Source organism: Tribolium castaneum, chromosome 1, assembly GCF_031307605.1.
Source record: "Tribolium castaneum strain GA2 chromosome 1, icTriCast1.1, whole genome shotgun sequence".
Lineage (NCBI taxonomy): Eukaryota > Metazoa > Arthropoda > Insecta > Coleoptera > Tenebrionidae > Tribolium > Tribolium castaneum.
This window is the reverse complement of record NC_087394.1, coordinates 33,278,916-33,302,899: the sequence shown is the minus strand read 5'-3', so window position 1 is coordinate 33,302,899 and position 23,984 is coordinate 33,278,916. Positions and strand designations below refer to the sequence as shown.

Genomic DNA, 23,984 nt, shown 5'->3' with positions numbered 1-23,984 from the left:
AAACTATTCGGAATTTGGTAATTTTCTCGATGCCAATCGATTCCCCGGATCATTTTGCATAGATGTGGATCAAAATGGTTCCACTTTTTAGAATAGTTTAGCCGTAAATGAGAAAATAAAAAAAATTAAAAAAAAGTTAACACCCCCCCCCTCAAAATCGGTCAATTTTAAAAGTGTCTCAAAATCAAACAAAACCTATTCTATCTTATAGATTTCGATGTGCTCTTTCCGATGGAAAAAAGCGTTTTCTCCTAGCTCTTTTAGTTTGGCCGTAATCGGCGTTTGAAAATTGAAAATTTTTTTGCGAGATATCGCCTTGAGTCCTATGCCATTTTGTAGAGTTTTTTATTCCGGTTGTCCTCCATTTTTCCGTTTCTCGATAACTCTAATAGTTTCGCCGTAATTGGCGGTTGAAAATTGAAAAAAAGTGAAAATGGAAACCTTTTTTTGCGTTTTTCTCGGAAACTGTAAGACTCAGAGCAACGAACAAAAAACCATCTGATAGCGCTTAATTTTATCTATTTTTTCGACCAAACCCGGAGCCGCTCCGGGCAACGGTTCCGGCTACAGAGGCGATCAAAGTTTTTCACTAAAAAAATTCATAAAAAAAAACTAAAAGTCGTAGAGCAATGCGGTTTGTTCGGTTGAATTCTACGGCTCATTTTACATAATATATCAATTTTTCACAAGAATTAAAAATTTTAAAATTTTTGCCTAAATTTAGGGTAGCCATTTGTCATAGTGAAAAATTTTATTCATTAAAAAAATTCATAACTCGAAAACTAAAAGTCGTAGAGCAATGCGGTTTGTTCCATTGAATTCAGCGGCTCATTTTCTGTATTATACCAACTTTTCACGAGATTTAAAATTTTCAATTTTTTTGCTAAAATTTCCGGAGTAATACTTACTTACCTTCAAAGAGGTGAAAAAAAAAATTTTTTTAAACTCACTCCAGTAAATTTTTATGGAATTCTACATGTCCTAACAACCCACAAAAGTTGTTTTTAGTCCACAAAAAGTCCATATGTTCGATTTTTAGAAGTTTGATTTTTCAATTTTCGTCGCAATTTTCGTCGATTTTGGGTACCCGGAACTTTTGTCAAGCAATAGCTCCGGAACTATCAGAGATAACCCCATGAAGTGTATTATCGTTGGAAAGCTCTTTAAATTATCTATCTTTTTCAAAAAAAATTATTGTTCTGCGACTAATAGTTTTCGAGCAAATTGGAGACAAATGCAAAAATTGGGAAAATTTTAAAAAATTCATAACTAAAAAACTATTGGGAATTTGGCAATTTTCTCGATGCCAATCGATTCCCCGGATCATTTTGCAAAGGTATGGATCAAAATAGTTCCACTTTTTCAAATAGTTTAGCCAGAAATGAGAAAATAAAAAAAATTAAAAAAAAGTTAACACCCCCCCCCTTAAAATCGGTCAATTTTTAAAGTGTCTCTAAATCAAATAAAACCGATTCTATCTTATAGATTTTGATGTGCTCTTTCCGATCTAAAAAAGCATTTTCTCCTAACTCTTTTAGTTTGGCCGTAATCGGCGTTTGAAAATTGAAAAATTTTTTGCGAGATATCGCCTTGAGTCCTATGCCATTTTGTAGAGTTTTTTATTCCGGTTGTCCTCCATTTTTCCGTTTCTCGATAACTCTAATAGTTTCGCCGTAATTGGCGGTTGAAAATTGAAAAAAAGTGAAAATGGAAACCTTTTTTTGCGTTTTTCTCGGAAACTGTAAGACTCAGAGCAACGAACAAAAAACCATCTGATAGCGCTTAATTTTATCTATTTTTTCGACCAAACCCGGAGCCGCTCCGGGCAACGGTTCCGGTTACAGAGGCGATCAAAGTTTTTCACTAAAAAAATTCATAAAAAAAAAACTAAAAGTCGTAGAGCAATGCGGTTTGTTCGGTTGAATTCTACGGCTCATTTTACATAATATATCAATTTTTCACAAGAATTAAAAATTTTAAAATTTTTGCCTAAATTTAGGGTAGCCATTTGTCATAGTGAAAAATTTTATTCATTAAAAAAATTCATAACTCGAAAACTAAAAGTCGTAGAGCAATGCGGTTTGTTCCATTGAATTCAGCGGCTCATTTTCTGTATTATACCAACTTTTCACGAGATTTAAAATTTTCAATTTTTTTGCTAAAATTTCCGGAGTAATACTTACTTACCTTCAAAGAGGTGAAAATAAAATTTTTTTAAACTCACTCCAGTAAATTTTTATGGACTTCTACATGTCCTAACAACCCACAAAAGTTGTTTTTAGTCCACAAAAAGTCCATATGTTCGATTTTTAGAAGTTTGATTTTTCAATTTTCGTCGCAATTTTTGTCGATTTTGGGTACCCGGAACTTTTGTCAAGCAATAGCTCCGGAACTATCAGAGATAACCCCATGAAGTGTATTATCGTTGGAAAGCTCTTTAAATTATCTATCTTTTTCAAAAAAAATTATTGTTCTGCGACTAACAGTTTTCGAGCAAATTGGAGACAAATGCAAAAATTGGGAAAATTTTAAAAAATTCATAACTAAAAAACTATTGGGAATTTGGCAATTTTCTCGATGCCAATCGATTCCCCGGATCATTTTGCATAGGTATGGATCAAAATAGTTCCACTTTTTCAAATAGTTTAGCCAGAAATGAGAAAATAAAAAAAATTAAAAAAAAGTTAACACCCCCCCCTTAAAATCGGTCAATTTTTAAAGTGTCTCTAAATCAAATAAAACCGATTCTATCTTATAGATTTTGATGTGCTCTTTCCGATCTAAAAAAGCATTTTCTCCTAACTCTTTTAGTTTGGCCGTAATCGGCGTTTGAAAATTGAAAAATTTTTTGCGAGATATCGCCTTGAGTCCTATGCCATTTTGTAGAGTTTTTTATTCCGGTTGTCCTCCATTTTTCCGTTTCTCGATAACTCTAATAGTTTCGCCGTAATTGGCGGTTGAAAATTGAAAAAAAGTGAAAATGGAAACCTTTTTTTGCGTTTTTCTCGGAAACTGTAAGACTCAGAGCAACGAACAAAAAACCATCTGATAGCGCTTAATTTTATCTATTTTTTCGACCAAACCCGGAGCCGCTCCGGGCAACGGTTCCGGTTACAGAGGCGATCAAAGTTTTTCACTAAAAAAATTCATAAAAAAAAAACTAAAAGTCGTAGAGCAATGCGGTTTGTTCGGTTGAATTCTACGGCTCATTTTACATAATATATCAATTTTTCACAAGAATTAAAAATTTTAAAATTTTTGCCTAAATTTAGGGTAGCCATTTGTCATAGTGAAAAATTTTATTCATTAAAAAAATTCATAACTCGAAAACTAAAAGTCGTAGAGCAATGCGGTTTGTTCCATTGAATTCAGCGGCTCATTTTCTGTATTATACCAACTTTTCACGAGATTTAAAATTTTCAATTTTTTTGCTAAAATTTCCGGAGTAATACTTACTTACCTTCAAAGAGGTGAAAATAAAATTTTTTTAAACTCACTCCAGTAAATTTTTATGGACTTCTACATGTCCTAACAACCCACAAAAGTTGTTTTTAGTCCACAAAAAGTCCATATGTTCGATTTTTAGAAGTTTGATTTTTCAATTTTCGTCGCAATTTTTGTCGATTTTGGGTACCCGGAACTTTTGTCAAGCAATAGCTCCGGAACTATCAGAGATAACCCCATGAAGTGTATTATCGTTGGAAAGCTCTTTAAATTATCTATCTTTTTCAAAAAAAATTATTGTTCTGCGACTAACAGTTTTCGAGCAAATTGGAGACAAATGCAAAAATTGGGAAAATTTTAAAAAATTCATAACTAAAAAACTATTGGGAATTTGGCAATTTTCTCGATGCCAATCGATTCCCCGGATCATTTTGCATAGGTATGGATCAAAATAGTTCCACTTTTTCAAATAGTTTAGCCAGAAATGAGAAAATAAAAAAAATTAAAAAAAAGTTAACACCCCCCCCTTAAAATCGGTCAATTTTTAAAGTGTCTCTAAATCAAATAAAACCGATTCTATCTTATAGATTTTGATGTGCTCTTTCCGATCTAAAAAAGCATTTTCTCCTAACTCTTTTAGTTTGGCCGTAATCGGCGTTTGAAAATTGAAAAAATTTTTGCGAGATATCGCCTTGAGTCCTATGCCATTTTGTAGAGTTTTTTATTCCGGTTGTCCTCCATTTTTCCGTTTCTCGATAACTCTAATAGTTTCGCCGTAATTGGCGGTTGAAAATTGAAAAAAAGTGAAAATGGAAACCTTTTTTTGCGTTTTTCTCGGAAACTGTAAGACTTAGAGCAACGAACAAAAAAACCATCTGATAGCGCTTAATTTTATCTATTTTTTCGACCAAACCCGGAGCCGCTCCGGGCAACGGTTCCGGCTACAGAGGCGATCAAAGTTTTTCACTAAAAAAATTCATAAAAAAAAAACTAAAAGTCGTAGAGCAATGCGGTTTGTTCGGTTGAATTCTACGGCTCATTTTACATAATATATCAATTTTTCACAAGAATTAAAAATTTTAAAATTTTTGCCTAAATTTAGGGTAGCCATTTGTCATAGTGAAAAATTTTATTCATTAAAAAAATTCATAACTCGAAAACTAAAAGTCGTAGAGCAATGCGGTTTGTTCCATTGAATTCAGCGGCTCATTTTCTGTATTATACCAACTTTTCACGAGATTTAAAATTTTCAATTTTTTTGCTAAAATTTCCGGAGTAATACTTACTTACCTTCAAAGAGGTGAAAAAAAAAAATTTTTTAAACTCACTCCAGTAAATTTTTATGGACTTCTACATATCCTAACAACCCACAAAAGTTGTTTTTAGTCCACAAAAAGTCCATATGTTCGATTTTTAGAAGTTTGATTTTTCAATTTTCGTCGCAATTTTTGTCGATTTTGGGTACCCGGAACTTTTGTCAAGCAATAGCTCCGGAACTATCAGAGATAACCCCATGAAGTGTATTATCGTTGGAAAGCTCTTTAAATTATCTATCTTCTTCAAAAAAAAATATTGTTCTGCGACTAATAGTTTTCGAGCAAATTGGAGACAAATGCAAAAATTGGGAAAATTTAAAAAAATTCATAACTAAAAAACTATTGGGAATTTGGCAATTTTCTCGATGCCAATCGATTCCCCGGATCATTTTGCATAGGTATGGATCAAAATAGTTCCACTTTTTCAAATAGTTTAGCCAGAAATGAGAAAATAAAAAAAATTAAAAAAAAGTTAACACCCCCCCCTTAAAATCGGTCAATTTTTAAAGTGTCTCTAAATCAAATAAAACCGATTCTATCTTATAGATTTTGATGTGCTCTTTCCGATCTAAAAAAGCATTTTCTCCTAACTCTTTTAGTTTGGCCGTAATCGGCGTTTGAAAATTGAAAAATTTTTTGCGAGATATCGCCTTGAGTCCTATGCCATTTTGTAGAGTTTTTTATTCCGGTTGTCCTCCATTTTTCCGTTTCTCGATAACTCTAATAGTTTCGCCGTAATTGGCGGTTGAAAATTGAAAAAAAGTGAAAATGGAAACCTTTTTTTGCGTTTTTCTCGGAAACTGTAAGACTTAGAGCAACGAACAAAAAACCATCTGATAGCGCTTAATTTTATCTATTTTTTCGACCAAACCCGGAGCCGCTCCGGGCAACGGTTCCGGCTACAGAGGCGATCAAAGTTTTTCACTAAAAAAATTCATAAAAAAAAAACTAAAAGTCGTACAGCAATGCGGTTTGTTCGGTTGAATTCTACGGCTCATTTTACATAATATATCAATTTTTCACAAGAATTAAAAATTTTAAAATTTTTGCCTAAATTTAGGGTAGCCATTTGTCATAGTGAAAAATTTTATTCATTAAAAAAATTCATAACTCGAAAATTAAAAGTCGTAGAGCAATGCGGTTTGTTCCATTGAATTCAGCGGCTCATTTTCTGTATTATACCAACTTTTCACGAGATTTAAAATTTTCAATTTTTTTGCTAAAATTTCCGGAGTAATACTTACTTACCTTCAAAGAGGTGAAAAAAAAAATTTTTTTAAACTCACTCCAGTAAATTTTTATGGACTTCTACATATCCTAACAACCCACAAAAGTTGTTTTTAGTCCACAAAAAGTCCATATGTTCGATTTTTAGAAGTTTGATTTTTCAATTTTCGTCGCAATTTTTGTCGATTTTGGGTACCCGGAACTTTTGTCAAGCAATAGCTCCGGAACTATCAGAGATAACCCCATGAAGTGTATTATCGTTGGAAAGCTCTTTAAATTATCTATCTTCTTCAAAAAAAAATATTGTTCTGCGACTAATAGTTTTCGAGCAAATTGGAGACAAATGCAAAAATTGGGAAAATTTTAAAAAATTCATAACTAAAAAACTATTGGGAATTTGGCAATTTTCTCGATGCCAATCGATTCCCCGGATCATTTTGCATAGGTATGGATCAAAATAGTTCCACTTTTTTAAATAGTTTAGCCAGAAATGAGAAAATAAAAAAAATTAAAAAAAAGTTAACACCCCCCCCTTAAAATCGGTCAATTTTTAAAGTGTCTCTAAATCAAATAAAACCGATTCTATCTTATAGATTTTGATGTGCTCTTTCCGATCTAAAAAAGCATTTTCTCCTAACTCTTTTAGTTTGGCCGTAATCGGCGTTTGAAAATTGAAAAATTTTTTGCGAGATATCGCCTTGAGTCCTATGCCATTTTGTAGAGTTTTTTATTCCGGTTGTCCTCCATTTTTCCGTTTCTCGATAACTCTAATAGTTTCGCCGTAATTGGCGGTTGAAAATTGAAAAAAAGTGAAAATGGAAACCTTTTTTTGCGTTTTTCTCGGAAACTGTAAGACTTAGAGCAACGAACAAAAAAACCATCTGATAGCGCTTAATTTTATCTATTTTTTCGACCAAACCCGGAGCCGCTCCGGGCAACGGTTCCGGCTACAGAGGCGATCAAAGTTTTTCACTAAAAAAATTCATAAAAAAAAAACTAAAAGTCGTAGAGCAATGCGGTTTGTTCGGTTGAATTCTACGGCTCATTTTACATAATATATCAATTTTTCACAAGAATTAAAAATTTTAAAATTTTTGCCTAAATTTAGGGTAGCCATTTGTCATAGTGAAAAATTTTATTCATTAAAAAAATTCATAACTCGAAAACTAAAAGTCGTAGAGCAATGCGGTTTGTTCCATTGAATTCAGCGGCTCATTTTCTGTATTATACCAACTTTTCACGAGATTTAAAATTTTCAATTTTTTTGCTAAAATTTCCGGAGTAATACTTACTTACCTTCAAAGAGGTGAAAAAAAAAATTTTTTTAAACTCACTCCAGTAAATTTTTATGGACTTCTACATATCCTAACAACCCACAAAAGTTGTTTTTAGTCCACAAAAAGTCCATATGTTCGATTTTTAGAAGTTTGATTTTTCAATTTTCGTCGCAATTTTTGTCGATTTTGGGTACCCGGAACTTTTGTCAAGCAATAGCTCCGGAACTATCAGAGATAACCCCATGAAGTGTATTATCGTTGGAAAGCTCTTTAAATTATCTATCTTCTTCAAAAAAAAATATTGTTCTGCGACTAATAGTTTTCGAGCAAATTGGAGACAAATGCAAAAATTGGGAAAATTTTAAAAAATTCATAACTAAAAAACTATTGGGAATTTGGCAATTTTCTCGATGCCAATCGATTCCCCGGATCATTTTGCATAGGCATGGATCAAAATAGTTCCACTTTTTCAAATAGTTTAGCCAGAAATGAGAAAATAAAAAAAATTAAAAAAAAGTTAACACCCCCCCCCCTTAAAATCGGTCAATTTTTAAAGTGTCTCTAAATCAAATAAAACCGATTCTATCTTATAGATTTTGATGTGCTCTTTCCGATCTAAAAAAGCATTTTCTCCTAACTCTTTTAGTTTGGCCGTAATCGGCGTTTGAAAATTGAAAAATTTTTTGCGAGATATCGCCTTGAGTCCTATGCCATTTTGTAGAGTTTTTTATTCCGGTTGTCCTCCATTTTTCCGTTTCTCGATAACTCTAATAGTTTCGCCGTAATTGGCGGTTGAAAATTGAAAAAAAGTGAAAATGGAAACCTTTTTTTGCGTTTTTCTCGGAAACTGTAAGACTTAGAGCAACGAACAAAAAAACCATCTGATAGCGCTTAATTTTATCTATTTTTTCGACCAAACCCGGAGCCGCTCCGGGCAACGGTTCCGGCTACAGAGGCGATCAAAGTTTTTCACTAAAAAAATTCATAAAAAAAAAACTAAAAGTCGTAGAGCAATGCGGTTTGTTCGGTTGAATTCTACGGCTCATTTTACATAATATATCAATTTTTCACAAGAATTAAAAATTTTAAAATTTTTGCCTAAATTTAGGGTAGCCATTTGTCATAGTGAAAAATTTTATTCATTAAAAAAATTCATAACTCGAAAACTAAAAGTCGTAGAGCAATGCGGTTTGTTCCATTGAATTCAGCGGCTCATTTTCTGTATTATACCAACTTTTCACGAGATTTAAAATTTTCAATTTTTTTGCTAAAATTTCCGGAGTAATACTTACTTACCTTCAAAGAGGTGAAAAAAAAAATTTTTTTAAACTCACTCCAGTAAATTTTTATGGACTTCTACATGTCCTAACAACCCACAAAAGTTGTTTTTAGTCCACAAAAAGTCCATATGTTCGATTTTTAGAAGTTTGATTTTTCAATTTTCGTCGCAATTTTTGTCGATTTTGGGTACCCGGAACTTTTGTCAAGCAATAGCTCCGGAACTATCAGAGATAACCCCATGAAGTGTATTATCGTTGGAAAGCTCTTTAAATTATCTATCTTTTTCAAAAAAAATTATTGTTCTGCGACTAATAGTTTTCGAGCAAATTGGAGACAAATGCAAAAATTGGGAAAATTTAAAAAATTCATAACTAAAAAACTATTGGGAATTTGGCAATTTTCTCGATGCCAATCGATTCCCCGGATCATTTTGCAAAGGTATGGATCAAAATAGTTCCACTTTTTCAAATAGTTTAGCCAGAAATGAGAAAATAAAAAAAATTAAAAAAAAGTTAACACCCCTCCCTTAAAATCGGTCAATTTTTAAAGTGTCTCTAAATCAAATAAAACCGATTCTATCTTATAGATTTTGATGTGCTCTTTCCGATCTAAAAAAGCATTTTCTCCTAACTCTTTTAGTTTGGCCGTAATCGGCGTTTGAAAATTGAAAAATTTTTTGCGAGATATCGCCTTGAGTCCTATGCCATTTTGTAGAGTTTTTTATTCCGGTTGTCCTCCATTTTTCCGTTTCTCGATAACTCTAATAGTTTCGCCGTAATTGGCGGTTGAAAATTGAAAAAAAGTGAAAATGGAAACCTTTTTTTGCGTTTTTCTCGGAAACTGTAAGACTTAGAGCAACGAACAAAAAACCATCTGATAGCGCTTAATTTTATCTATTTTTTCGACCAAACCCGGAGCCGCTCCGGGCAACGGTTCCGGCTACAGAGGCGATCAAAGTTTTTCACTAAAAAAATTCATAAAAAAAAAACTAAAAGTCGTACAGCAATGCGGTTTGTTCGGTTGAATTCTACGGCTCATTTTACATAATATATCAATTTTTCACAAGAATTAAAAATTTTAAAATTTTTGCCTAAATTTAGGGTAGCCATTTGTCATAGTGAAAAATTTTATTCATTAAAAAAATTCATAACTCGAAAATTAAAAGTCGTAGAGCAATGCGGTTTGTTCCATTGAATTCAGCGGCTCATTTTCTGTATTATACCAACTTTTCACGAGATTTAAAATTTTCAATTTTTTTGCTAAAATTTCCGGAGTAATACTTACTTACCTTCAAAGAGGTGAAAAAAAAAATTTTTTTAAACTCACTCCAGTAAATTTTTATGGACTTCTACATATCCTAACAACCCACAAAAGTTGTTTTTAGTCCACAAAAAGTCCATATGTTCGATTTTTAGAAGTTTGATTTTTCAATTTTCGTCGCAATTTTTGTCGATTTTGGGTACCCGGAACTTTTGTCAAGCAATAGCTCCGGAACTATCAGAGATAACCCCATGAAGTGTATTATCGTTGGAAAGCTCTTTAAATTATCTATCTTTTTCAAAAAAAATTATTGTTCTGCGACTAATAGTTTTCGAGCAAATTGGAGATAAATGCAAAAATTGGGAAAATTTAAAAAAATTCATAACTAAAAAACTATTGGGAATTTGGCAATTTTCTCGATGCCAATCGATTCCCCGGATCATTTTGCATAGGTATGGATCAAAATAGTTCCACTTTTTCAAATAGTTTAGCCAGAAATGAGAAAATAAAAAAAATTAAAAAAAAGTTAACACCCCCCCCCTTAAAATCGGTCAATTTTTAAAGTGTCTCTAAATCAAATAAAACCGATTCTATCTTATAGATTTTGATGTGCTCTTTCCGATCTAAAAAAGCATTTTCTCCTAACTCTTTTAGTTTGGCCGTAATCGGCGTTTGAAAATTGAAAAATTTTTTGCGAGATATCGCCTTGAGTCCTATGCCATTTTGTAGAGTTTTTTATTCCGGTTGTCCTCCATTTTTCCGTTTCTCGATAACTCTAATAGTTTCGCCGTAATTGGCGGTTGAAAATTGAAAAAAAGTGAAAATGGAAACCTTTTTTTGCGTTTTTCTGGGAAACTGTAAGACTTAGAGCAACGAACAAAAAACCATCTGATAGCGCTTAATTTTATCTATTTTTTCGACCAAACCCGGAGCCGCTCCGGGCAACGGTTCCGGCTACAGAGGCGATCAAAGTTTTTCACTAAAAAAATTCATAAAAAAAAAACTAAAAGTCGTACAGCAATGCGGTTTGTTCGGTTGAATTCTACGGCTCATTTTACATAATATATCAATTTTTCACAAGAATTAAAAATTTTAAAATTTTTGCCTAAATTTAGGGTAGCCATTTGTCATAGTGAAAAATTTTATTCATTAAAAAAATTCATAACTCGAAAATTAAAAGTCGTAGAGCAATGCGGTTTGTTCCATTGAATTCAGCGGCTCATTTTCTGTATTATACCAACTTTTCACGAGATTTAAAATTTTCAATTTTTTTGCTAAAATTTCCGGAGTAATACTTACTTACCTTCAAAGAGGTGAAAAAAAAAATTTTTTTAAACTCACTCCAGTAAATTTTTATGGACTTCTACATATCCTAACAACCCACAAAAGTTGTTTTTAGTCCACAAAAAGTCCATATGTTCGATTTTTAGAAGTTTGATTTTTCAATTTTCGTCGCAATTTTTGTCGATTTTGGGTACCCGGAACTTTTGTCAAGCAATAGCTCCGGAACTATCAGAGATAACCCCATGAAGTGTATTATCGTTGGAAAGCTCTTTAAATTATCTATCTTTTTCAAAAAAAATTATTGTTCTGCGACTAATAGTTTTCGAGCAAATTGGAGATAAATGCAAAAATTGGGAAAATTTAAAAAAATTCATAACTAAAAAACTATTGGGAATTTGGCAATTTTCTCGATGCCAATCGATTCCCCGGATCATTTTGCATAGGTATGGATCAAAATAGTTCCACTTTTTCAAATAGTTTAGCCAGAAATGAGAAAATAAAAAAAATTAAAAAAAAGTTAACACCCCCCCCCTTAAAATCGGTCAATTTTTAAAGTGTCTCTAAATCAAATAAAACCGATTCTATCTTATAGATTTTGATGTGCTCTTTCCGATCTAAAAAAGCATTTTCTCCTAACTCTTTTAGTTTGGCCGTAATCGGCGTTTGAAAATTGAAAAATTTTTTGCGAGATATCGCCTTGAGTCCTATGCCATTTTGTAGAGTTTTTTATTCCGGTTGTCCTCCATTTTTCCGTTTCTCGATAACTCTAATAGTTTCGCCGTAATTGGCGGTTGAAAATTGAAAAAAAGTGAAAATGGAAACCTTTTTTTGCGTTTTTCTGGGAAACTGTAAGACTTAGAGCAACGAACAAAAAACCATCTGATAGCGCTTAATTTTATCTATTTTTTCGACCAAACCCGGAGCCGCTCCGGGCAACGGTTCCGGCTACAGAGGCGATCAAAGTTTTTCACTAAAAAAATTCATAAAAAAAAAACTAAAAGTCGTACAGCAATGCGGTTTGTTCGGTTGAATTCTACGGCTCATTTTACATAATATATCAATTTTTCACAAGAATTAAAAATTTTAAAATTTTTGCCTAAATTTAGGGTAGCCATTTGTCATAGTGAAAAATTTTATTCATTAAAAAAATTCATAACTCGAAAATTAAAAGTCGTAGAGCAATGCGGTTTGTTCCATTGAATTCAGCGGCTCATTTTCTGTATTATACCAACTTTTCACGAGATTTAAAATTTTCAATTTTTTTGCTAAAATTTCCGGAGTAATACTTACTTACCTTCAAAGAGGTGAAAAAAAAAATTTTTTTAAACTCACTCCAGTAAATTTTTATGGACTTCTACATATCCTAACAACCCACAAAAGTTGTTTTTAGTCCACAAAAAGTCCATATGTTCGATTTTTAGAAGTTTGATTTTTCAATTTTCGTCGCAATTTTTGTCGATTTTGGGTACCCGGAACTTTTGTCAAGCAATAGCTCCGGAACTATCAGAGATAACCCCATGAAGTGTATTATCGTTGGAAAGCTCTTTAAATTATCTATCTTTTTCAAAAAAAATTATTGTTCTGCGACTAATAGTTTTCGAGCAAATTGGAGATAAATGCAAAAATTGGGAAAATTTAAAAAAATTCATAACTAAAAAACTATTGGGAATTTGGCAATTTTCTCGATGCCAATCGATTCCCCGGATCATTTTGCAAAGGTATGGATCAAAATAGTTCCACTTTTTCAAATAGTTTAGCCAGAAATGAGAAAATAAAAAAAATTAAAAAAAAGTTAACACCCCCCCCTTAAAATCGGTCAATTTTTAAAGTGTCTCTAAATCAAATAAAACCGATTCTATCTTATAGATTTTGATGTGCTCTTTCCGATCTAAAAAAGCATTTTCTCCTAACTCTTTTAGTTTGGCCGTAATCGGCGTTTGAAAATTGAAAAATTTTTTGCGAGATATCGCCTTGAGTCCTATGCCATTTTGTAGAGTTTTTTATTCCGGTTGTCCTCCATTTTTCCGTTTCTCGATAACTCTAATAGTTTCGCCGTAATTGGCGGTTGAAAATTGAAAAAAAGTGAAAATGGAAACCTTTTTTTGCGTTTTTCTCGGAAACTGTAAGACTTAGAGCAACGAACAAAAAACCATCTGATAGCGCTTAATTTTATCTATTTTTTCGACCAAACCCGGAGCCGCTCCGGGCAACGGTTCCGGCTACAGAGGCGATCAAAGTTTTTCACTAAAAAAATTCATAAAAAAAAAAATTAAAGTCGTAGAGCAATGCGGTTTGTTCGGTTGAATTCTACGGCTCATTTTACATAATATATCAATTTTTCACAAGAATTAAAAATTTTAAAATTTTTGCCTAAATTTAGGGTAGCCATTTGTCATAGTGAAAAATTTTATTCATTAAAAAAATTCATAACTCGAAAACTAAAAGTCGTAGAGCAATGCGGTTTGTTCCATTGAATTCAGCGGCTCATTTTCTGTATTATACCAACTTTTCACGAGATTTAAAATTTTCAATTTTTTTGCTAAAATTTCCGGAGTAATACTTACTTACCTTCAAAGAGGTGAAAAAAAAATTTTTTTTAAACTCACTCCAGTAAATTTTTATGGACTTCTACATGTCCTAACAACCCACAAAAGTTGTTTTTAGTCCACAAAAAGTCCATATGTTCGATTTTTAGAAGTTTGATTTTTCAATTTTCGTCGCAATTTTTGTCGATTTTGGGTACCCGGAACTTTTGTCAAGCAATAGCTCCGGAACTATCAGAGATAACCCCATGAAGTGTATTATCGTTGGAAAGCTCTTTAAATTATCTATCTTTTTCAAAAAAAATTATTGTTCTGCGACTAACAGTTTTCGAGCAAATTGGAGACAAATGCAAAAATTGGGAAAATTTTAAAAAATTCATAACTAAAAAACTATTGGGAATTTGGCAATTTTCTCGATGCCAATCGATTCCCCGGATCATTTTGCATAGGTATGGATCAAAATAGTTCCACTTTTTCAAATAGTTTAGCCAGAAATGAGAAAATAAAAAAAATTAAAAAAAAGTTAACACCCCCCCCTTAAAATCGGTCAATTTTTAAAGTGTCTCTAAATCAAATAAAACCGATTCTATCTTATAGATTTTGATGTGCTCTTTCCGATCTAAAAAAGCATTTTCTCCTAACTCTTTTAGTTTGGCCGTAATCGGCGTTTGAAAATTGAAAAATTTTTTGCGAGATATCGCCTTGAGTCCTATGCCATTTTGTAGAGTTTTTTATTCCGGTTGTCCTCCATTTTTCCGTTTCTCGATAACTCTAATAGTTTCGCCGTAATTGGCGGTTGAAAATTGAAAAAAAGTGAAAATGGAAACCTTTTTTTGCGTTTTTCTCGGAAACTGTAAGACTTAGAGCAACGAACAAAAAACCATCTGATAGCGCTTAATTTTATCTATTTTTTCGACCAAACCCGGAGCCGCTCCGGGCAACGGTTCCGGCTACAGAGGCGATCAAAGTTTTTCACGAAAAAAATTCATAAAAAAAAAACTAAAAGTCGTACAGCAATGCGGTTTGTTCGGTTGAATTCTACGGCTCATTTTACATAATATATCAATTTTTCACAAGAATTAAAAATTTTAAAATTTTTGCCTAAATTTAGGGTAGCCATTTGTCATAGTGAAAAATTTTATTCATTAAAAAAATTCATAACTCGAAAACTAAAAGTCGTAGAGCAGTGCGGTTTGTTCCATTGGATTCAGCGGCTTTTTTTCTCTATTATACTGATTTTTCACGCAATTTAAAATTTTCAATTTTTTTGCTCAAATTTCCTGAGAATACACTTACTTACCTTCAAAGAGATGAAAAAAATATTTTTTTTAAACTAACTCCAGCAAATTTTTATAAACTTCTACATGTCTTAACAACCCACAAAAGTTGTTAAAAGTCCACAAATGTTTGATTTTTTCAATTTTCGTCGCAGATTTTGTCGGTTTTGGGTACCTGGAACATTTCTCGACCAATAGCTCCGGAACTATTAGAGATAACCCCATGAAGTGTATTATCGTTGGAAAGCTCTTTAAATTATCTATTTTTTTCAAAAAAGATTGTTGTTCTCCGACTAATAGTTTTCGAGCAAATTACTGATAAATGCAAAAATAAATAAAAATAAAAAATAAAACAAAATAAATATAATTTGAAATTGATGATTTCCAGCTCGAAAGTAAGGGAAGTAGTTTTTCGCAAATTGACATCTCTGAAACAACTCTGCAAGTTTGTGTATTTATCATTAGCAACTGCAATATGTCTGAAAACAAATTCAAAGTGAATACAGAATTAATAAAATTTTCCATACTTTGCCCACTTCCTCAACTTTAAAATAAAAACACCTCGTTATTAAGAGGTGATTTCGTGTTCTTTCACATAAAAGCCATTGGTGTGGAATTGGGAGTTAGGAAGCTTATTTAGCTACATTTTCAATCTTCAATTTTTCAACATATCGAATGACTTTGTAAGTAAGCGTACGATACAGCGGCGTTGTAAAATATACAAGATTTCCTCCTATAATTGGACGAGTGGCTTCTTCGATTCACTTACATTTTAATATAACGATGTGCAAGCGCTGAAGCATTGAAACTACATGAAATTGAATATATACCGACTCCAAACTGGATATTGAACAGTCTTGTACGTATTTCTGCATGTCTGAAAGTCGATAAGACAAAACGGATGAAGCTGTAAAATACAAAATTTTACAGACTCTGTGCACGTTAGCGACAGAATGTGTCAGCCGTTTCTTTCCGAGCATATCTCTTCACTTTATTCTCGTCTCGGGCCAAAACCCGCCCGAGGTCACACTTCATAACGGCTAGAAAAATTATTTTTTCCAAACTCGAAGAGGATATGACAAACAAGAGCACAAAATAGCATCCATCATCTGATTAGCGACTGGAAGATGCGAGTCCGTCGGGGTCACTTAATCTACTTATCTTATTGAACTGAATAGTTTGTAGAAGCTAACTAGCAGCAAAGTTGGTATTGTTGCAGCAAGTACCGACTGGAAATTGCAGTTTACCGATGTTTGTCATGTCTTGGAACTGAATTATCATGTAGTAAAAGGAGAGCAGTGCGGCAACAAATTGGATTATGTGGGACACTCGGTCCCAAAGTCTTGCAAGAGGGTTAGTGCACACGGAGACGTTTTCTGTGCTTTACTTCCTTAATGTAGCATTAGCTAGACGTTTACGTCACGGCGTTATGACAAATTTATGTACCCAGAGATAATTTTAAAATTTTAAAATCAAATTAATCCGAAAAATTAGCTTGGCACAACGAACGAGATTCAGATTTTTCTCAAACGGAAAGTGAAATTGCCATCCCTTTCATGAAACGGTTTTAAATTAATTTTAAATTAAGTGGGAATTGCCATTTAATGGATTATCGCGAAATGAAGTTGGCTATTTATTGTAATTAAAAAGTTGGGAAAGTTCCGCTTGAGGGTTTGAAGTTTGTTAAAAATTCCTACCATATTTAACAATAGCCAAACTTTTGTGTTACCTCTTTATTGATCAAGTGCCAGGTGGGGCGAAATATGTTGATATATACGGCTGCAATTTTTGATACCCTCCCAACTAATACTTTATAATCAAAGAAATAGAGGAAATGGCAACTAAATCTCCCCGAAGGACAAAGTTGAAACACCGATACGCCCTGCAGGACCAATACATCTTAATATTACCAAACGAGAAAGTATGTTCTTCCAGTTAGCGCTGTCGCATCTAAACTTTGCAAGGGTAATTAGAACACAATGAATAATTTAGCTCCAGAGTTCATAAATACTAATTACCAGCACACTTGCTATGCGAACGCTCTCTGTCGCCTGCACTGAGATATACACACTCTCTGCATTTCCAGACACAGAGGGCATTCTCTTTACTGTAATCAATTTACTTGATTAGAATCTGGTAAATTTGCGCTCAAGTAATCTTAGCGGACGAGCTTAAAAATATCGTCAAACGAGGAAATTTATTTCCGCGAGGTATATTGTGAGTTTAAGTGTTTTTAATCCCACTGACAGCTTTATTGTCGGAATGCATTAGAATAATTTATATTATCGAACATATTTTTAACTGTGGATTTTTTCATACTAAATTAATAAATGATCGAGGTACGGTTCAAAAATATTAACACTAAAAGTTTCTCCTCAGCTTAAAATTAATCAGTGGGGATAATTGCATTCTGAATAAAATATAACAGTTTACGAATTTGGAGTTAACACCGTGGTTTAGACACCAGCACGTATTAAAGTTTAATTTATTTTATTGATTAGTGAACCACCTACAATTTTTGTTCTTGTCCAGTTTACTTGCTTTAAAGTACTTGACAAATGTTGTGTGAATGCATATAAGTTAGCGACAGTTGATTTTCTAGAACGTGGAACGAACGCTAGTGGCTTATTTAACCGTCTGCAGTTGCACGAGTTTTTGATTTAATGAACAGAGTTCGAGTTCAAAGAAGAGTTAAATAGTCCCAAGGTGGTTACAAATAACACAAAAAATTGTGTTAAGTAGCTAAATCTGCGCCACGTCTAGACATTGATTTTGGTTTACAAGATACGAGTGAATCTGAAACAAAGAATAATTTCTCACACTCCGAGGAAATCCTCGAGGATGACTGAAAACGGATTGGATTTTGGATGATGTAACTAACCTCGCAGATATATTCCCCTTTCCTATCCATCCAATTACTAAAATTTATTTAAACACTTTCACAGTGATTGCGTTATTGAGCCATTTTGTGGATTCAAAATTAGAAAATCGCGGGACGAGTCAAAAAATGTTGATTTCCTGAACTTTATAATGCCATGTGTGGTTCGCAACGTCTAATATGGGTTACTAAATACGAGTATGTTGGTTAAAAGGTCAGAACTTGGGAAATGCGGCAAAGTTAGTTTTAGAAATTCAAGACGGTAATTCGATTACAAAGCCGGAAGGCTTGCATTCCTCTTATTTAGAACTTTAATTTTAATTAAAAAGTTGTAAAGGTTTTCTTTCAAAATTGACGCAGCAAAAATTTGAGAGTTGACGAAGTTGGGAAAAATATGTTGAATGAATAAATTGGACGGAAAATGGAATTTAATTTGCAGAATTTAAGGTTAAAGGATTACAAGCTGGAAATTAAACTGTTTTAGTATTTTTCTTACAAAACCATCAAGTCAAATATTTTTTTTAAAGAAGTTGCTTTGAGCTGTTCTTGCTTTGAGTTAAATTTAGCGTCTTTGAGTGCGCCTCGGAATAAGTTTTTTATCTTATTAGTATAATATGGTGACGTTCATCCTCTTATCACTTTAGATGTGGAAATGAAAGTATGAAACATTGATTATGGCGCCGCAAAGCGCGCCATTAAAAATATAACCCGACGTTAAGCAAAAAGAGATAAAGTTGAGTAGTGAGGGTGACCTAGAACTTCTGTTAAGTTCTAAACGAGCCCAAGGGTGCTTTAAAAGAAGCAAAGAGTCTGGCAATAATTATCTGCTGAAGCTTTGAGACAGATACGTGAAGGTAAACACGGAACCGTAGAACGTGCTACTTCTAACACCATTATAACTATGAGATATTTGCGTGCCGCTTCCTGTGCTCCGGAGGGATGTAATGGGCGATATCAGCGTTTTAGCTACTAAAGCTATCTCGGTGAAGTGTAAACCCGGAGCTAACAGTTTGCGAGTGTTAAACAGCGAAGCCGATAAGATCGCGTTCACACAGTCAAATGGCCCATTGTCCCATCAGGTTTTGGATGATTACTGCCCCTGCCTGCACCAAGTCTTTCTTCGGCTCGAAAATTATGCGAAAACTTTGGGTGGGTTTCCGGGAGATTTCCACCAGACGTGTTTTTTGATACAAATTCATTTCCAAAGCTAATGCCGGGATCAGTTTACACGTCTTTGTGCCACTCGGATATAGAATTATTCATTCCGTACAAGACTTAGTCATTTAACTAAAGGGTGAATTTAATTTAACACCAAAATACGACCGCACTCTTTGTGCTCTATTGAATGCAAATCGCGATTCGAGCGCTTCCAGTCTGCGAAAATACCCTTTATTCGGATGTCTTTGATCCAACTGCACTAATTATCACAACAGTTCGAACTTGTACAAATTGTGGGATTTGCTCCGATCATTATGTACATTTTAATCTACCAGAGACGAACAGCTGCTGCCGGATATGTTTGAGTTGCTAAATGTATAATTAAAGATTATCAACATCCACTGACAAGGACGCGAAACCAAAAGCTCGTCCTAAGAGTTTTTATACCAAAATTACTTAAACAAACTCCATTGTTCACGGTTTCAATCTAGCGAAAGCTTCGCATATTTTCACCGCCTACATTATGTCACAAGTCAATCTAACGTGACTTTGAAATCTATCGACTTTATTACTTAAGCATTTCCGACACTCGATACAGCTTTGAAAGAGAAAATCTATTGCTTTTTCACAATGCGCGATAGATAATACCCATTTCAGGAAAAATATTCAATATTCAAGCACAATGTATTATTGATGGTAGAGGTTAAGCTACGAAAAAATAAAAACTAGACTTCTATTTTAGCCATCAATTTAAATAGATGATGAGGCTTAAAGCATAACGAGCTTTTTGAAAGCTTTGTAGCTGCAAGTATGAATTATGCTACTTCATTCTACAACAGAACATGGTAGTTGAAAACAGCACGGAGCTTTGGTTTTAAAACTACACGTTTTTGCGAATTATGAAACTTTTTGTAACACAAATACTATTGTGATCTCAAGCGGATAGATGCAGTAACTAATTTTCAATGTTATTCAAGAGATATGGTAAGTACATTTCCAAACTAGCTGCATTTGACGTTTCGAAATTTATCGTCCGAGGTTTGCAACAATTTATTCCCTCTTAATGCTCGGTAAATTCCAACTATAAATTTGTCATTTAAAAGTTAACTTGGAGAAGACTTTGTCCCGGCTTCGAGTTTTTTAAAATTTCCTCCACTGATTTAACATTTCGTGTTCTATTTCTTTAATGCATCACAAAAAAACGTAAATTGCGTTTCGTTTGTGTGTCTTTTTTCCACTTCTGTGCTGGAGTAAACTCGGAAAATACCGCAATTTCAACTTTGCAGTTAATTCCCCATTTCAGCTTTTCAGCTTTGCCCATATCGATCTCATGGTCCAGTAACCTATATCGCCGCTTGCGTTCTACAAACAATAAATCGGCCATTGCTTTGTAAGGAATTCCGTAAATGTCAAGATCGTAATAGACTTTTATTCCGGAAAATTGGGCTTTTGGAACGTTTTTACACCTGTAATAATAATTAACTTCAGTCGATGATCTACTTGATTTTCAGGAACTTTGTTTTATTTTTTTTTAATAAAGCTTTCGGATTTTTACTTTGTAGTCAAATGTGGCAAAATGAAAACTTGCTTTATGCGTTCTTATTTTAAAGTTCTCCTAAACAAAGAAAGTTGCTTATTGCAGTGTGAATGGGGCAGTGATCCCAGCCTTATTTGGTTATCTCGGTTCGTCTTTGTCCTTGATACGTGCACATATTTCAAACGTCATAACTTTTTCAATTACAAAGTTCAGCATACAACTTGCAGGGGCGTAAAATTTAATGCTTTCAGTTATCGCTGCGAAATTACTTTTATCAGATTATCGGTATACTTGTATGCACAAAATAGAAAAACACAATCTGGGCCCTAAAATTTTTCCAAAATACATCATCTTTGACACTCCAATTTTGCATAATCTTCACTGGTTGTTTGTCGAGTGTTTGTTGCGACCCAACAAAAGTTTGTTTACTGTTTACTTGCACATTTGCAAATATGGAAACACATATTCGATTGCCACGTAAACTATTACAGAAAAAGCTCAAGTTCGACAAACATCTCCTTTATTCACATCATGTGTGCACAGTATATTCTGCACGCTGCTATTTCGTGTAACAGCCAGAGTGTCTAGATTTGACAAACAGAATTTAAATTTACACGTAAAACGAGCAGAAATGTAAATATTTCATAGCGAATGCTCTACAAACAGCGTAGGTAGAATAATTTATAGTTGTGTAAGATTTCTTCTAGTTTGCATAAATTCGGGTAAAAGCACATTTTTTTCCTTTATTTTGTGTCACTTGCAACATACAGCTGCGATTGCAGCGCAGCAGGATGTTGCAGTTTGAAGATTAGATACATCCAGTTTGCACAAAATGTGCAAAATAATTTGAGTCTGCAAATAAACCCACTCCTCATTTTTATTTTGGATAAAAAACAAAACTTATTTTAATCTCAGTCTAAGCTGCGCTAAATTGTCCCAAGAGATGGAATTCTGGATCACTCAGTTCGCTGCTTCTATTGATTATATTGACTTATTATAACATAATGGAGTATCTGTTATACACTCTGTTCTTTGTCGTAGTTGACGCCTCTTCAGTTAACCTAGTTTCTGTTATAACTTATAACTATCGCTTGGGGTACATTTTGGGCATAATTTCCCCACGGATAACTGAAGCATTATTATTAAGTTAAGGTAACAGTGATGTTAATAGGAAAGAGTTAAGTACGATGTGCTTAGCCTGGTTTCGCATTTTTTTTTTCAATATTTTTACTAATCTTCAAGCAATCGTCTTATTTATTCTGGGTTTAGGTCACGAAATTCATTAACTATGTAGGATTCAAATCACTTTACGTCACGCAACCCATTCAGTCGTAACAATCTAAGAGATTATTTGAAAAGGTTAATACGCATTTCTCGATGTTCCAGAGCAACTGCTCTTCAATTAGGAGCCATTTTAATAAATTCACTTAATTCATGCTTAAGCGTTCTATTTTGGAAACGCCAAAACCTTTTTACTTGTAGTTTATTTTTATGACAAGATAAATAGCTTGGAGTTTTATCTGTTCCCTGGGAATGCAACATTCAGAAAGAACTTCAAAGTAAACTTGTCTTCACGACTGGTTCACTTGATTGACATGTTTGTATGTCGCTGATTTGCCTCGGAGCGTGGTTGGTTTCTAAAACCGTAAATTATTAAAGCAACCTGCGCTCGAGAGATTGATGAGCGAATATCTGAATTTAACGTCGGTTCTTTGTGGTATGTTTGGATTGAGGATGTCCCTTGAGGTCCGTCTTTATAACTTTTGTCATTGTTGATTAGAAATCTGCTTTATGGGAGTTTAAATAAACGGAACTTGTTAAGACTTTTATTGTTGTTTGCAGGATCATGCGGATCAGCTCTTGGAATGGAGTCCGGAGCTATCAAGGATTCTGCAATAACCGCAAGTTCTGCTTATGATTCCAGCAGTGTCGGACCGCAACATGGAAGGTAAATAGCTGTATTTACAAGGCATTTTAATTTACCGTCAAGTCATCTCAAGCCGAGTTATTGCCCGATACCGCATCTACAAACTATAAATACAAAATCTCAGAAAGTACGGCAAGATTTTTGAACAAAAGTGTAATGGAAAACTTGAAATTTTCATATACAACAATTTAATTTAAGAATTTAGGAAAAATAAAAAGGGTGTCAAATATTTCAATTTTAACAAAACAACACATACAATGCATCGTAGCAATCAGGCCACTAGCTAGCTACGGGAACCAAAAAGTTCAAAAAACAGTTTAGGTATAACATAAATTGTTGTGGCTAAGTTTATTAATACGTATTGATTTTGTAATCAGTCAGTAAATGAGTACTTAACGAAAATTAAATTATACATAAACGCCATTAAACGATTAGCATAGTAACAATAACATAGTAAGTTAAGAACAATAACTAATTATTTTATCTTGGTCCAATTTTGTAAGAAATAGTTATGTAATGTGAAAATAAATTGGTCCATTTCTCTCTGTGTTTTTAAGGTCGCCGAAATTTAATGCAGTACAGTTTAATATGAAAAATCAGATTATTCTGCTAGATGCAGTTTTGGTTCAAAATTTTTTGCAATATCTGTTCGTTAATTGTTCTTTTACGACCTGGTTTCTAGCACTTTTGAAAGGACATGACTAAAAAACGTCATCACTGGACTGTGTTTTATCGTTTTGATATTTTTTGACCATCAACATAGAAAATGAAAGAAATAAACGAATGGTTCTATTTTAGAAAATTTTAAATTTCCCAATTCTGACAAAAAATGAATTTCGCCTTGTAGAAGTGGTCAGTAGGTAGTGTAGAATCTTGCACAATATTTTTTATGTAGAATTGTAAACTTTCTCTTACTCTTAATTAGTGGTTTTTATGACACTTTATTAAAAAAAAATTTCTACGGCTTTTAAAGTAGAACTTCGATGAAATGCTTAAAAATAAATTGTAAAAATTAAAAAAAGTCGCACAAAATATGTTTAGATAAAAGCCGCAAATTTTTTGGAACTTCAAATTTTCAATACGCAAACATAGATAGGATTAGATAATGAGAAAATGAGTTGAACTTGTTCTTTCAGTTATTATTTTTAATGTAATTACAGAAGTACAGGGAATAATTTAACATGCCTTCAGATTAGTCTGAAGGCAATTTTTCACTCCAACTCGAACGCAAATTCCTGGACTAATACGACACACTAGGATTTCAACACTTAAAAAACTGTTAAAAACAGAAATTTTTAGAAATTAGTAATAAAAAAACATGTACTGCGATCCCAACATTTTAATGAATGAATTGTTCTGATGCAGCTGAAGGAAATTTTACAACAAGTGAGCTATCTCGTTTGTGAATGAATGATTCCAGAATCATTCATAATATCTGATTCTCTGGTTCTCCATAGTTTTGTAGCTCGATAAATACTAAATGTATCTTCCTGAATTGCAAATGATTTAAACATCTTAATGTTCATTAAAAATCGAAATATGTAAAAACTAACTGTGGTCATTTTGTTTTCCTCT

The 23,984-nt window shown here is 33.2% G+C and overlaps 1 protein-coding gene across 1 annotated transcript in view; it reads left to right on the top strand.

The window, feature by feature from the left end:
* Positions 1–23,984, top strand: part of LOC657304 (discoidin domain-containing receptor 2) — a 69,492-nt gene that overhangs the window by 20,905 nt on the left and 24,603 nt on the right. Inside the window, exon 3 of the mRNA XM_008201861.3 lies at positions 22,325–22,430. Within this exon, the coding sequence (XP_008200083.1) occupies positions 22,325–22,430 (106 nt within the window). The remainder of the gene's footprint in view (positions 1–22,324; positions 22,431–23,984) is intronic.